Here is a 14,446-nt window from a genome sequence, read left to right as displayed (position 1 = left end):
ATGGGGAAAGTATTGCCTATTTAATAAGTGGTGCTGTGAAAACTGGCTAGCCGTATGTAGAAAGCTGAAACTGGATCCCTTCCTTACACCTTATACAAAAATTAATTCAAGATGGATTAAAGACTTAAATGTTAGACCTAAAACCATAAAAACCCTAGAAGAAAACCTAGGCAATACCATTCAGGACATAGGCATGGGCAAGGACTTCATGTCTAAACCACCAAAAGCAACGGCAACAAAAGCCAAAATTGACAGATGGGATCTAATTAAACTAAAGAGCTTCTGCAAAGCAAAAGAAACTACCATCAGGATGAATGGAAATTATACTTTCTAAGGTTGACACTGTCCACTTATACTAGTTCTGCTAATAATACAATTTTCTGTCAGTCTTATGGGATTCGGTTTGCATTATGGCTATTGGACACTGTAGTTCACTTTTAGATATCAAATTGTGATAAATTCTGTTTTTCCTTTCATTTGGGAACTATAAAGGAGGGGAAATAATAGTTCTTAATGCATCAAATTTTCTACCAATAGTATACTTAATAATAATTGTACTATAGTCTCAATGTATGGTCCCACAGGAATCCCGTATATCAAATCATCTGAGTCTTTGTAACAAAGCGTCGGAGTATTATGCTTTTTTATACAAGACCTGGATCATGCACAAAAGTGTGCATGATTCTTTTAAATTAAGTTGAAGTCTCGCGATGTCTCCCAGGCTGCTTTCAGACTCCTGGGCTCCTGAGGTGATCCTCCTGCCTCACCTTCCCAAGTAGCTGGGATTATAGGCATGTGCCGTCATGCCCTCTTATGTTTTTAATATTCGGTATTTTCTATCTATATTTGTTGATTTAATGTATTTTACTTTTTTTCTTTAATAGTGGATGTGAGTTCTGTAGAGTCTATAATCAGGTAAGACTTTATGGTTGTTTTAAACGTATATGTTAACTCAGAAAATATATAGGAAAGAAATAACTATCTGTTGAGTATTCTACTGTGGGCTAGACAATATATTATGTGCTTAATATTTATCATCTCACATAGTCATCACACAGCTTTGCAAATCATCTGTGCTACTATCACCTACTTTGTATTAATCAGTCAAATGTGGTTCAGAGAGGTTGATTAATTGGCCTATGATTTCATAGCTAAAAAGTAGCTGACCCTTGAGTTTGCCATCAGCCTACCTTGCTCCCAAATCCCTTCTCTTGCCCCTCGGCATAGATTGATGGAGACCTTTGTATCACTAGGATCAAGGTACAGGTCCAGATAGGATCAATTCAAAAAGTCACATTTTGTTATATGTTAACTCTTTTTAGAATTTTCCTTTAGAAGACTGGTTAATCCAAGACTTTGTTCTAACATGTTTAAGAGTCAAAGTTGTATACCAGTACCTTGTTTTTTTCATCAAAGTTTTTAGAGCAGATCTGACTTAGCTGTGGTGACAAGACATAGGTTTTTGTTTCATAAGCAAGACCAGGTAAATCCTATAGATGAATTATTTTACTCTTATTGGAGAATATTTACATATAGATATGTTAATCATATTTAGAGGCTATTTCTTATATATTTCTCTGTTTACTGACTTCCCAGTTTAGTTTTTCTTCAAAGCAGTACCTTGTCTAGTTGCATGCACTCTTCATTTTTTTTCTAGAGTCTTCTTTTCTTCTTCCATAACTTTTCTATAATCTTTTCCTGATTACTTTCTTCTCTGCTTTCCTTGGTGTTCATTTCTTCTATTATTTTATTCCTTTCCACCAGCCCCATTTTTCTATAGGTAAAATTAAAAGCACATGGAATTTTAGGATTTTAAAGACTCTTGGAGACTAATCAAAATACTTTCATATTTCAACCTGTATTTAATATCCTGGAAAAATGGTTGTTCAGATGGAGGGTCTGAAACTCAAAGTGACTTATTTAAATATAGGAGGTAGCAGAAGTAATATTTAAACTCATTTCAAAGCCCATTACTCTTGTTTTTATATAGTCATGTAAGTGAGTGTTTGAATAATAGAAAGGAAGAGGGAATGGGTCTAATTAAACAAATTGAAAAGGATAAGAATGGAATTAGCTGGAGAACCCAGTGGAAGTAGATAAGAATGGAATTAGCAGGGAAAGGCCAAGTTTGAAGAGAAACAATTGCAGGATTGGTAGGAGTAAGGGTTTTACCAAAGAGATCAGAATGTTGCATCTTATGACAAGTCTGATGAAGATAAATTAGAACAGAAACACAGTAGACATTGGGAGTTACCTAGAAAGGCATACTAAAATATGGTTCAAAAGGAGTCCTGAATAGGTCGCTGCTTTTTTGCTTGTTTAATTGGAGGAATGGACACACTTCAAGCTTTCTATTGAAAGGGTAAAAAAAAAAAAAGTCTCTACTATCAGATAGAAATGTCCTCTTCTTTCACCCCAAATCTCACAGGAGTGGCTTAGAGCCCCTTGAGTGCTAGGAGATTTAAGGTTGCTGAATTACATAGATCTGTGGCCCAGGGCAGGTGTCCCCTCCCCTCTGCCTCTTTTTCCAAGCCTCTGATGTCCTACCCATGTACATGTAAAGCAGGGGTAAGATTGGCTGGGAAATAAGTCATGGAGCTTCAGTTGGGTTTTTGGTAACATGCTTATGCTGGAGGTGAATGACTGACTGAGACTCCATTTAGTTGTTTTCTAGGAACAGGTAAATACAGAGCTTCTTGGTTGGTCACTGAGTTTATCTTTTCAGTAATCTGTGCTTTGATGAGCTGAATATTTAAAGGTTGGAGACTGCCATGAAGCCCTGCAGAAGAAAGATCTTGAAGTGAGAGACACTTTCACTATATATATATATAGTGGCTCCCACTTCCAGGTCTTTCTCTCTGTGTGTATCTGGTACTTAGAGAAATCCAACTATCAGGACTCAGTTTTTCTAGCAGTCTCTCTCCTTGGGTATAAGTACCTACGAAGATTTTTAAGGCTGCTAGTTTATGTAGACCTGAACAAGGAAGGACAAGTATAAAATAAGTAGTTAGATTTTATTATTTTTAATGTTTCAATTTTTGTTGAGAAAAATATTCCCAATAACAAATATACATTTGTGATTTGACATTTGTATGGTCAGCTTTTCAACATTTCAAATATTTCAGGGCACTCTCTGTAGTGTTTTAGGGAGAAGGGAAGCAACAGGGCCTTAAGTGGTTTTTATGCTGAAAAACAAAGAATGTCATTTTCCTGTGACACAGATTATTCTTTGAATCGGAGATAGATAATGGAAAAGGGACACGGTAACTGTGTCTTTCTTCCTCATTTTAGGTTATCAAGTTTGTTCCAGTTTAGATATCAAAAGTTATGTCAGTCATTAAGTAGATTTCCAGTTCATCACTGAGGACAGTTTGTGAGGATGAATTATACTCAGGGTATGCCAATTATACTGGCTGTCACTATTTTTTATGGAACTAAGAGTGAGTGTTCATTGGATGTTATAGGTTGGGGAGGTACGGTCAAAAATAGGTAACTAAAATCTTTTATAAAAACAGAGGGCATATGTTAATTTTACCAAGAAACATGATTTAATATACAGAGGACTGATCTTTCCCCAGATTTTGCTTTTTGTTTTCATTTTTTAAAGTGAACACCAAGATATGAACTAGCAGATTTTAAAATACATGAATTTGCTCATTTATGTTGTATCTTCTTTCTCTAAAGTCTTTTTGGCAAAACGACTATTGAAATTTCACAGTCTACAGAAGTTGAGGAAGACTTTAATCTTGCTACCAAGGTAAAATAGTCTCTTGTGAAGTTGATTTTCTCAGTTGGAATCTAGTTCGGTATAGTATTTACTTTTCATGTTTTGCAGTGGTGTAAGTATCATTATTTCATGTTTGTAATATAAAGTTGGTCAGATAAGAACATTTTATATAAAATATGAGTAGTTGATTTAAACTTTTTTTTTTACTTTAGTACATAACAAATGATTGGTAAATACTTTGAGGGTGTGAGGGCCCAAAAAAGGAATGGGCTGGAGAATACATAGTGACAAGAATGTTATATTAGAAAAAACTTTTCTGCAGTAGAGAATATATAAAATCTGGTAAATTTTTATTTGGATAAGTGTACTTACTGTGAGTTTGAAAATTATCCCATTGTAACTTAAAAAAACTCATGCTTACATTTAACTTTAATGGATCAAGTTACTTATTATAGTAATCAAGGAATCTCTCTGATACTGTTCAGTTCCAAAACTGTGCCACATAGCATATGGGGTTTTTTTGCACTTATTATTTTGATATCATGTAGTTTTTAGGAGAGAGCTTTTTCTCAGTTTCTCTTCTTGGTTCTTTAATTACACCAAAATAATATTAGAAATTGTGAAAATTTATTTGAGCATGGTGGTGCATGCCCGTAGTTCCAGCTACCAAGGAGGCTGATGCAGGAGGATTGCTTGAGCCCAAGAGTTTGAGACCAGTGTGGGCAACATAGCGAGACCTTATCTCTAATTTAAAAAATATTGTAGAAATCTAGAAATGTAAATTCTCTTTCTCAGAATCTGTATTTTTAAGGCATGCCAGTGTGTTTTCTAAGTCATTTAATTAAAAGTATACTTTAAACTCTTCGTCTAAATGAAGAATGCAGGTTTTACCCCAAGTAAACAACCAGTTGTGGAAGCAGAGACTCTTAATAAGCATATGGTAAGATTTTAATTTCAGAATTTTTAAATTGCAGTTTTTAAACAGATTGTTCAAAGATCTTTGATAACATTTGAAAATTTTAAATTTCAAAAGATTTTGTATTTAGTTGTTTATATAATCGTTTTGAAGCTCTTGCATCACTATGAGATATTGCAGGTTACTTGTGTGCATCCTAGTGTGCCCAGAATACAGTCTTGCCTATAAATAGCATTTTAAGAGGTTTTCAATGTGAATAAATAAGCAGACAAATGAATTTTTATGTTATGGAATGTTACAAGTAAGATAATATGCATAATATATCTTATAATTAATGCATTTCTAAAATATGGTTTAAGTTTATATTTTCTTTTAATATTTAGAATGCATAAATTCATGTGAATTATCATGAGAAAATATGTCTTAAATAAGAAGACAATCAGAGATATGTAGTAAATAAGAAAGAAGGTTACGCTATATTTTCTAGTATTCTGCAAGTGGAGTTTAGATTAAAAAAAATTTAATATATTTTAATCTCAACTCATGCTTTTTTTTTTTTTTTGAGATGGGGTCTCACTCTGTCATGCAGGCTGGAGTGCAGTGGCATGATCTCGGCTTACTGCATCCTCATCCTTCCAGGTTGAAGCAATTCTCCTGCCTCAGCCTCCTGTGTAGCTGGGCCTATAGGCATGTAAAAATAAAAAAAATTTATTTTTGTGATTTTAGTAGAGACAGGGTTTTACTATGTTGGCCAGGATGGTCTCGATCTCTTGACCTCATGATCCACCCTCCTTGGCCTCCCAAAGTGCTGGGATTACAGCATGAGCCACCGCGCCGGGCTGAAACTCATGTTCTATTAAACATATCTTTTCAAGGAATACATTACTCTAAAATTCTTATTACCAATACTTTCTTCAGGCGAAAAGTTTATGAAACATTCCTTTTAAATTTTTTTCTCTCTCTGTGTATGTTCTCGCTTTTAGGTATTGGCTGAAGACCATGTTTAACTGTCTTATTATATAATAATAAAATTTAAATCTTTATTACACAGGTATTAACAAAATAACTAATTGTAGTATAAATACTGATCAGCATTATAGGAATATATTATGAACAAAAGTCTGTACTTTATGTATTTCATCATGTCTTATAGTAGTTGTTTTTCATTTTCTTTCAAGACTGAAGCTCATACTTCATTGAATGGTCATGTCTCTTGTTTGTTTCTCCCTCCTCCTTCACCTTTTTAAAAATGATTTACCCCAGACTTTTTTCCTCACAGAATACATTTTTTCAGTGTCTGCTGTCTGGGCATTGCTGTCTCAATTGTCAGCATATTTATTTACAGGTTTCTATTTAGTTACTATATATGATTTTCATTAATCAATCATTGCCCTCCCCATGATTTACTCTTTTTTTTCTGTTTCTTGGAAGAATCAGAATTTGTACAATTATTTATTTATTTTTTATTTTATTATTATACTTTAGGTTTTAGGGTACATGTGCACAATGTGCAGGTTTGTTACATATGTATCCATGTGCTGTGTTGGTTTGCTGCACCCATTAACTCGTCATTTAGCATTAGGTTTCTCTCCTAATGCTGTCCCTCCCGCCTCCCCCCACCCCACAACAGTCCCCGGAGTGTGATATTCCCCTTCCTGTGTCCATGAGTTCTCATTGTTCAATTCCCACCTGTGAGTGAGAACATGCAGTGTTTGGTTTTTTGTCCTTGCGATAGTTTACTGAGAATGATGTTTTCCAGTTTCATCCATGTCCCTACAAAGGACATGAACTTATCATTTTTTATGGCTGCATAGTATTCCATGGTGTATATGTGCCACATTTTCTTAATCCAGTCTATTGTTGCTGGACATTTGGGTTGGTTCCAAGTCTTTGCTATCGTGAATAGTGCCGCAATAAACATACATGTGCATGTGTCTTTATAGCAGCATGATTTATAGTCCTTTGGGTATATACCCAGTAATGGGATGGCTGGGTCAAATGGTATTTCTAGTTCTAGATCCCTGAGGAATCGCCACACTGACGTCCACAATGGTTGAACTAGTTTACAGTCCCACCAACAGTGTAAAAGTGTTCCTATTTCTCCACATCGTCTCCAGCACCTGTTGTTCCCTGACTTTTTAATGATGGCCATTCTAACTGGTGTGAGATGGTATCTCATTGTGGTTTTGATTTGCATTTCTCTGATGGCCAGTGATGATGAGCATTTTTTCATGTGTTTTTTGGCTGCATAAATGTCTTCTTTTAAGAAGTGTCTGTTCATGTCCTTCGCCCACTTTTTGATGGGGTTGTTTGTTTTTTCTTGTAAATTTGTTTGAGTTCTTTGTAGATTCTGGATATTAGCCCTTTGTCAGATGAGTAGGTTGCAAAAATTTTCTCCCATTCTGTAGGTTGCCTGTTCACTCTGATGGTAGTTTCTTTTGCTGTGCAGAAGCTCAATTATTTATACTTAGCTTTTTGCCAAACAGAATAGAAACAACCTATACTATTTCAATGCAAACCCAGTTAAGTAAGGTACTATGAAAAACTAAGCTCTCACATTTTTCCACACAAGAGGTAATTAATACAACTGTAAATCATGAAGATATTTCAAAATATAACATGTAACTTAACTTTTTAAATTTTAATTATTTCTACAATATTATAAACTATGTAAGGGTAAATTTTTGTCCTAGGTTATTTTGGTTAAAAAAAAATCTAGGGGCCGGGCGCGGTGGCTCATGCCTGTAATTCCTTTGGGAGGCCGAGGAGGATGGATCATGAGGTCAGGAGATGGAGACCAGCCTGGCTAACAGGGTGAAACCCCGTCTCTACTAAAAATACAAAAAATTAGCTGGGCGTGGTGGCGGGCGCCTGTAGTCCCAGCTACTCGGGAGGCTTAGACAGGAGAATGGCGTGAACCCAGGAGGCGGAGCTTGCGGTGAGCTGAGATCACACCACTGCACTCCAGCCTGGGGGACAGAACGAGACTCTGTTTCAAAAAAAAAAAAAAAAGAAAAAAAAGAAAGAAAAATAATAATCTAATGGATACCACCATATTTGTATAATAATAAATTACATGAAGGGGGTGAAATGAAATAATTCATTGAAGAAGGGTGAGATAAACATAGAGACTCCATGAGACAGTCAAGATGGCACAGATTATTATAAAAAGAAACACAGCAAAAATAGTTGTTTAAATGAGAGCAGGAACTCTCTACAATGAAAGATATGATATAAATGATTTAAAATAAAAATTAAGAAAACATAGCCAGGTAATAAAATACAGCTCAGGTGTTTTTGAGTGACTTGTAGCTGATTTTAATAAAAAACTGAAAGAAGATATAAGGGTAAGTATAGGTAAGAGCAATCTGTTGTACTCTTTAAAATACCTAGTAGAGAATAATTTGAATGTTTCTAACATAAAGGAAAGGTAAATACTTAGGGTGATTAATATCTCGATTATTCTGTTTTGATTATGCGAATGTATTAAGTGGTAATATGTACCCCCAAAACATGTACATTTATAGTGTGTTAACAAAAAAATTATAAACAAGGAATGAAAATTTAATTCTCACTTCCTTTAGTAACTTTATGTTTTATATTTAATGTAGTCATACTTATATTAATGTAGAATGCAAAGTGAAATCTGTTTTAGGTCTTGTCAGCTTTATTGGGAATTTTAAATTTTTGACTCGTTAGTTTCTGGTTTAAGATTTATAATTTATTGTTTGACACATTCTTAGGTTATTTACCTAGTTTATCTTACTCTTTGATGTAACCGTGGTAGCTGTTTTGAATATTTTTGATAATAGAGTATAAATAAGCATTTTATTTAAGCTTTTTATTAAAATTAAATTTTCTGATCATATGAACAAGGTTCTTAATCTGTATCTCTTAAAAGAGAAAAATCACTTTTAAGCTAGAACACTCTCAAAGAAATAAATGTAGAAATTATTAATCTCTAGAAATATTCTGACATCCTTTGCTCGTAGTATCTGTGTGTAATGGTATTATATGCACACATCAAATGAATGTATTCAATATTTGTGAATGTTTTTAAAGTAAATTACCTATTATCATAGAATCATGTGTAAGGGAAGATTGTTAACAGAGTAAACAAACTTACCATTGGAAGAATTGTTTTTACTCTTAAAATATCTCTTGCAATGAGGATATTTGATATTATTTCCAGGAGGCCTTCTTAACTTGAGTCTTCATAATTATTAAACTTTGCACATGTATTTGTTTATTTCTAAAACTCAGGAATCCTGTCGACTTGAATTTTTTATTTCTTTCTTCACTTTTCCTGTGAATACTGAATCCTGCTTGACAATCATAGATATGTGTAAAAACCATTAAATCTTCAACTTGAATAATTATTGCTTAATTTTCTTTATGTGAGATCTTTTCTCCAATTTTAAACTACCATCCTATATGGTGTAAGTAGGCAATTCGAGCTAGTATTATATTGTTTACAGGAACAGAAGAAAAGCACGTGAATTTTGAAACAGGGTTTACATTTCTATCTCACTTTACAGCAGTACTTAAAAATGCCTCATAATTCTATGGGTAAGCGTTTCTCTTGCACAATTAAAAATTTCAAGGTTTTTATAGAGGTCGTTTTGTAGAATCTTGTTTTAGAATTAAATGTTTTCGTTCAATTCAATGATGCATATTGCAATAATATTTCAGAAATAAATATTTACCTATATAAATAAAATTATATTCTGGAAACAAACTTGGAAATATATAACTGAGAAACTTAATCCCATGTTTTTCTCTCTGCTTTGATTTCATTTTCAAAATTTTGGCAGTCTGTATAGATTTGTGTTGCTTATTTCTACTCATTTAGTCTATCTTATAAATATTTATTTTCTTATCACTACGTAATTGTCCTCATGTAGGTCATCTACTTATACTCCAAATGTATTTATCCAGATCTTTCTTCCAAGCCCCTTGGATGCCTCAAATCTTGTAGGTCTCAAACTGAAAACATCATTTTTATTCTTTTCCTGACTCTTTTCTGACTCTTTGTAATCTACTCTGTCATGTGGTTTCCCCATTCTAGTAAATAACACCTAGGAAGTAGCCATGAAATGCTCAAGCACTTCAACCTGCATTTCAACCGTCCCCCACATCCTGCACTTCAACCCTCCTCCTGGTCACCAATCCAGTCACAGACCAAATTTTGTATTATCTACCTTCTTATAATTTTCCATATCTTATTACCATAATTAACTCTCTATCTATAATTTTGAAGTGCTCCTTTCTAGTTTTGCCCCATCTCCCCATGTTCATCTATCTTTACATCGCTGGAAGGGTCACCTTTCTAAAATATATTTGTAATGATGTAATTCATCTGCATATTGAGTGGATACCCATTACATGAAGGGGTAAGTTCACATTCTAGTGTGACACATATCTTACATGGTTTGGCCCCATTTTATCTCTTCAACTCGTTTCCTCTGACTGTGTTCCAGTTTTACCACATCACTTTGGCATCCCTCAATTGCCATGTTATTTCATGCCTTATTATTTTGAACATGCTATTGTACCTAGAGTCTTTGTATCCTGACTCTGCACTTTGCCTGTCCTTCCAAATATGGCCCCATTATGGCAGCATTTTCTGTGCTTTTCAGGTGAAACTGATCATTCTCTCCTTTATGCCCTTATGTATTTTATTGACTTAGATTGTAGAACTGGTGAATTATACTTTTCTGTTCTTATTGCTTTCGCATGTCTCTACCATTTCTTGAATGTAAGCCAGAATCTATCTTCTGTGTATATTTTCTGCTTCTCCCAGGGTAGTGCCTGTGATTTGATAGATACAATGTATATATTTTTTATTGTCTAACAAATTGAGTGAGTGAGTGAATAAATACAATTTTTTTCTGAAGTGTTTTTTTGTTGTTGCTTTTTGGTTTTTGTTTGTAATAGCAGGGAGCAACAAAGACAGTAACTGGACAACAAGAAAATGATATTGGCATTATTGAACAAGCTCCACAAGATCTAACAAGTAATGACAATTTTATTTTTTATACCAAAATAATAGAAGTGGTAATTTAGTGAATATCTCTGAAAATTTTTGTATGCTTAAATGCTATTATTTAGAAAACAATTTTATAGACCAAATAACAATGTCTACTTAAAAAAATACTTTTTGCTGCACTTTGGGAGGCTGAGGTGGGTGGATCACGAGGTCAGGAGATTGAGACCACGGTGAAACCCTGTCTCTACTAAAAATACAAAAAATTAGCCGGGTGTGGTGGTGGGCTCCTGTAGTCCCAGCTACTGGGGAGGCTGAGGCAGGAGAATGGCGTGAACCCAGGAGGCGGAGGTTGCAGTGAGCCGAGATCACGCCACTGCACTCCAACCTGGGCAACAGAGCAAGACTCCGTCTCAAAAAAAAAAATACTGTTTGCTGTCTTTGTTCATACTATCAATTCTTTTTTCTGAACCTGCTTCAATTTTGAAATTCTATTTTTGCTTTTACTTTTATTTTTGAAATATTCATAAATGGAAATAGATTTGTATATGTTTTTACATTTACAGTAATAAATGTTCTCATATATGTGTCTGTGAATAACATTTTGTAGATAAGATGCCCACATCAGAATCAGGACAAAAAGAAGATACAAAATCACCTTCAGATGCTGAGGTAGGTGTATTGTTGTTGTTGTTGTTTTAAAACTTAAGTAATGAGTAATCTTAAAACATAAAAAGATGATTTGACTTTATTGTGTCACCTCTGCGTGTGTCTATAAGAAATTATTTTCTGCCATATATCAGAACATAGTTTATAATCACGTGCCAAGTAGATAACAGCTGCATAGTGCAATTCTGCTAATTTGCAAGATTAATTTTGAAGCCCGAGTAGAATAGTGCAAAAGAAAATAAGGCTTAGAAGCCACTAGGAATCTATTTGAGTTCTGAAGTTAAGTTTGTCTAATAACTAAATAATTTCTCTGCGTTCATTTACGGGCAAATAGATGATTGTATGTATATCTAGATGTACAAAAGCTCTAATTGGATTCAGGGAGAAAGAGTTTAAACTGTAGTCTTAGTCTTGCTCAACTTGGAACTTGAGAAAATAATGCCTGGGAATTGAAAGTATTGGTATATTTTGATTATCCAGTATAGATCTGAAGGAACATTGCAGGAGTTGGGTAAACATGAGAGATAGGACACCTGTAAAACTATAATAACAATTTGGTTGAGTAGTATTTTAATAAGCAGATATTCTTTTCACAAATAGAACTCTGAGTCCCTTTGTGGCAGCCATGTTTGCAGCCATGTAAGTATCAAATAATAATGATGTATTCCAAGGTCACAACTGTGGATGTGGAAGAGATAGGAAAGGCCTCACCACTTAGAAGCAGCAGCTGCATAGTGGTAACAGCAATGAGTGGTTGTCAAAAAATAAGTCTGTATTTTGGTTCCATCACTTACTAGCTGTGGGAACTTGGAAAAAATCATTTAACCTAATGAAATACCAGTAACCTTGTTTATAAAAATAGTGCTTGTATCTACCTCTCAGGTACATGTGATGAAATAATGTTGTAACAAATGAGAAAACATTTTGTAAACTGGAAAGTCTGTATACAAATGTAGGACAGAATGATCAAAGTGACGTTTATGTGAAAGCAGTACTGTTAGCACAAGAACGGGGAGTAGTAACAGGCATGTGGATTTCTAATTTTGGGGGTAAGGGGATGGTAACTTTCAGCAGGCTACTGCTGCAGATTTTCCGTAGAAATATAGCAGTTAGGAAAGTTAGACTTTCCTGATGAGATTTTCAATGTTTTGACCTGGAGTAATTTCTTTCTGAGTACCGTGTGCTAGGCAGTGAGTCTCTGAATATCCAAGATGAGGGATTATGGTGTACTAGTAGGAAGAGAATAACAAATAAAAAACACTTACAAGTCGCTATAACTTTTTCTTCAAAACAGAGAATGTTTGGTTAGAGAAAATTGAAGAACTTTATAATTAGCATGGGTATGGGAGTGGCAGTGGAATTCTATGGTCAGAGTAAATCTTTCTGAGTCTGTCATTTAATCTCCCATCTCAAAGATGAGGAGTAAGCCATATGAAAGTCAAGGAGGAAGACATTCTGAACAGAGAGAACAGTGGACCATACTTGTTCATCATTTTGTTCTTAACAACCTAGAATGACTAGGAAGCAGAAAGTGGGGTAACCACCAATATCATCATCATCCTCATTATTCTAAGGTGAAGAAAAATCTGCAAATATGTGTCCGGCACATGTTAGATGTTTCATGAATACATGTTTTTATTTTTCTCTTTTTATGAAGGCTTGCTCTGCTTTTCTGAATTTATGTCTTAAGAATCAGTTGCATACTTTATCTAATGATTGTTTGCTTTCATTTAAAACTAACATAAATATAAGTTTTCCTTATGAATCTTTCCTTTTATTCAAGCAGTTCTTTATCAGCAAAAAACTTGTAAAAATTATTCTTATTATCTTAAGCCCTTGTTTTCCTAAATGAATCAACTTCTACAGAGTTCGATTCCTACTCTGCATGACATACTCTGAAAATTCTCTTCATGCCGTGCATAGATTTTAACAAAAATTCTATAATTATGCATATGTCAAGTGTTTAATCATACTGTGTTGTGTTTGAAATGCCCTATTATTTTTGGTGAGGACTATAGAGTAAGGCAGATGCTTTGAAGTTAATTCCTTTTGAAATACATGCACGAGTGAATTTTTTCTGAATATGTTTTATTTTCCATGCTCAGTAACCTAGTCAATAGCCACATGAAGATAAAAGATAAGCGTTATCTACAGAGCATATGTGAGATTTTCTCTTGAAATGTTTTGGTGTTCAATATGTGAATAGCTTTAAATCAAATTGCCTTTAAAGTAAAAAAAAATATATATATATGTTTTAAAAAAAGATTTTTTTTTTTTGAGATGGAGTCTCGCTCCGTCAACCAGGCTGGAGTGCAATGGCGCAGTCTCAGCTCACTGCAATCTCTGCCTCCTGGGTTCCAGCGATTCTCTTGCCTCAGCCTCCTGAGTAGCTGGGATTACAGGCACCCACCACCATGCCCAGCTAATTTTTGTATTTTTAGTAGAGATGGGGTTTCACCAAGTTGGCCAGGATGGTCTCGATCTCTTGACCTCGTGATCCACCCGCCTTGGCCTCCCAAAGTGCTAGGATTACAGGTTTGAGCCACCATGCCCGGCCCCATAAAAAAGATTTTAAATAAAAAAGATGGATGTTTGTCATTTTATTATTTTAAATTGAAATTATTTATTGATGTGGCTCATGCTGTAATCCCAGGGCTTTGGGAGGCTGAGGTGGGCGGATCACTTGAGGTCAGGAGTTCAAGACCAGCCTGGCCAACATGGTGAAACCCTGTCTCTCCTAAAAACATAACAAATTAGCCAGGCATGGTGGCTCATGCCTGTAGTCCCTGCTACTCGGGAGGCTGAGGCAGGAGAATCGCTTGAACCTGGGAGACAGAGGTGGCAGTAGGCCGAGATCACACCAATGAGCCACCCTGCGAGACTTTAAACAAAGGAAAAAAACAAATTATTTATTGATATTACCTTTAACAGATTATCTCTAAGAGTGCTGCACAGAATTATATGTGTTTACCTGATGCTGCATATCAAAAAGATATCAAAACAATAAATCACAATATAGAAGGTAAGAACAATTTTTTTATTTAAAACATCATTTGACCAAATGTTTGTCTAAGTGCGTGAGGACTGATATACTCTGACAGCCAAAGAAAATTATTTTTTTAAATGCATAGCATAGAAGAACAAAAGG

The 14,446-nt window shown here is 34.7% G+C and overlaps 1 protein-coding gene across 10 annotated transcripts in view; it reads left to right on the top strand.

Annotated features, from left to right (window-relative positions):
- LOC100598359 (ankyrin repeat domain-containing protein 30A-like) overlaps nt 1-14,446 on the top strand; it is a 97,518-nt gene that overhangs the window by 21,674 nt on the left and 61,398 nt on the right. For 7 of the 10 annotated variants that reach the window (XM_030799237.1, XM_030799239.1, XM_030799243.1 and 4 more), the window contains exons 8-13: nt 885-915; nt 3,685-3,757; nt 4,605-4,667; nt 10,581-10,659; nt 11,240-11,301; nt 14,230-14,320. In XM_030799237.1, coding sequence (XP_030655097.1) covers nt 885-915; nt 3,685-3,757; nt 4,605-4,667; nt 10,581-10,659; nt 11,240-11,301; nt 14,230-14,320 — 399 coding nt within the window. The remainder of the gene's footprint in view (nt 1-884; nt 916-3,684; nt 3,758-4,604; nt 4,668-10,580; nt 10,660-11,239; nt 11,302-14,229; nt 14,321-14,446) is intronic. The other 3 variants (XM_030799236.1, XM_030799235.1, XM_030799238.1) reach the window with 3 other exon arrangements.

The sequence above is a fragment of the Nomascus leucogenys genome, chromosome 18 (genome assembly GCF_006542625.1).
Source record: "Nomascus leucogenys isolate Asia chromosome 18, Asia_NLE_v1, whole genome shotgun sequence".
NCBI lineage: Eukaryota > Metazoa > Chordata > Mammalia > Primates > Hylobatidae > Nomascus > Nomascus leucogenys.
This window is presented reverse-complemented; position numbering and strand designations above follow the sequence as displayed.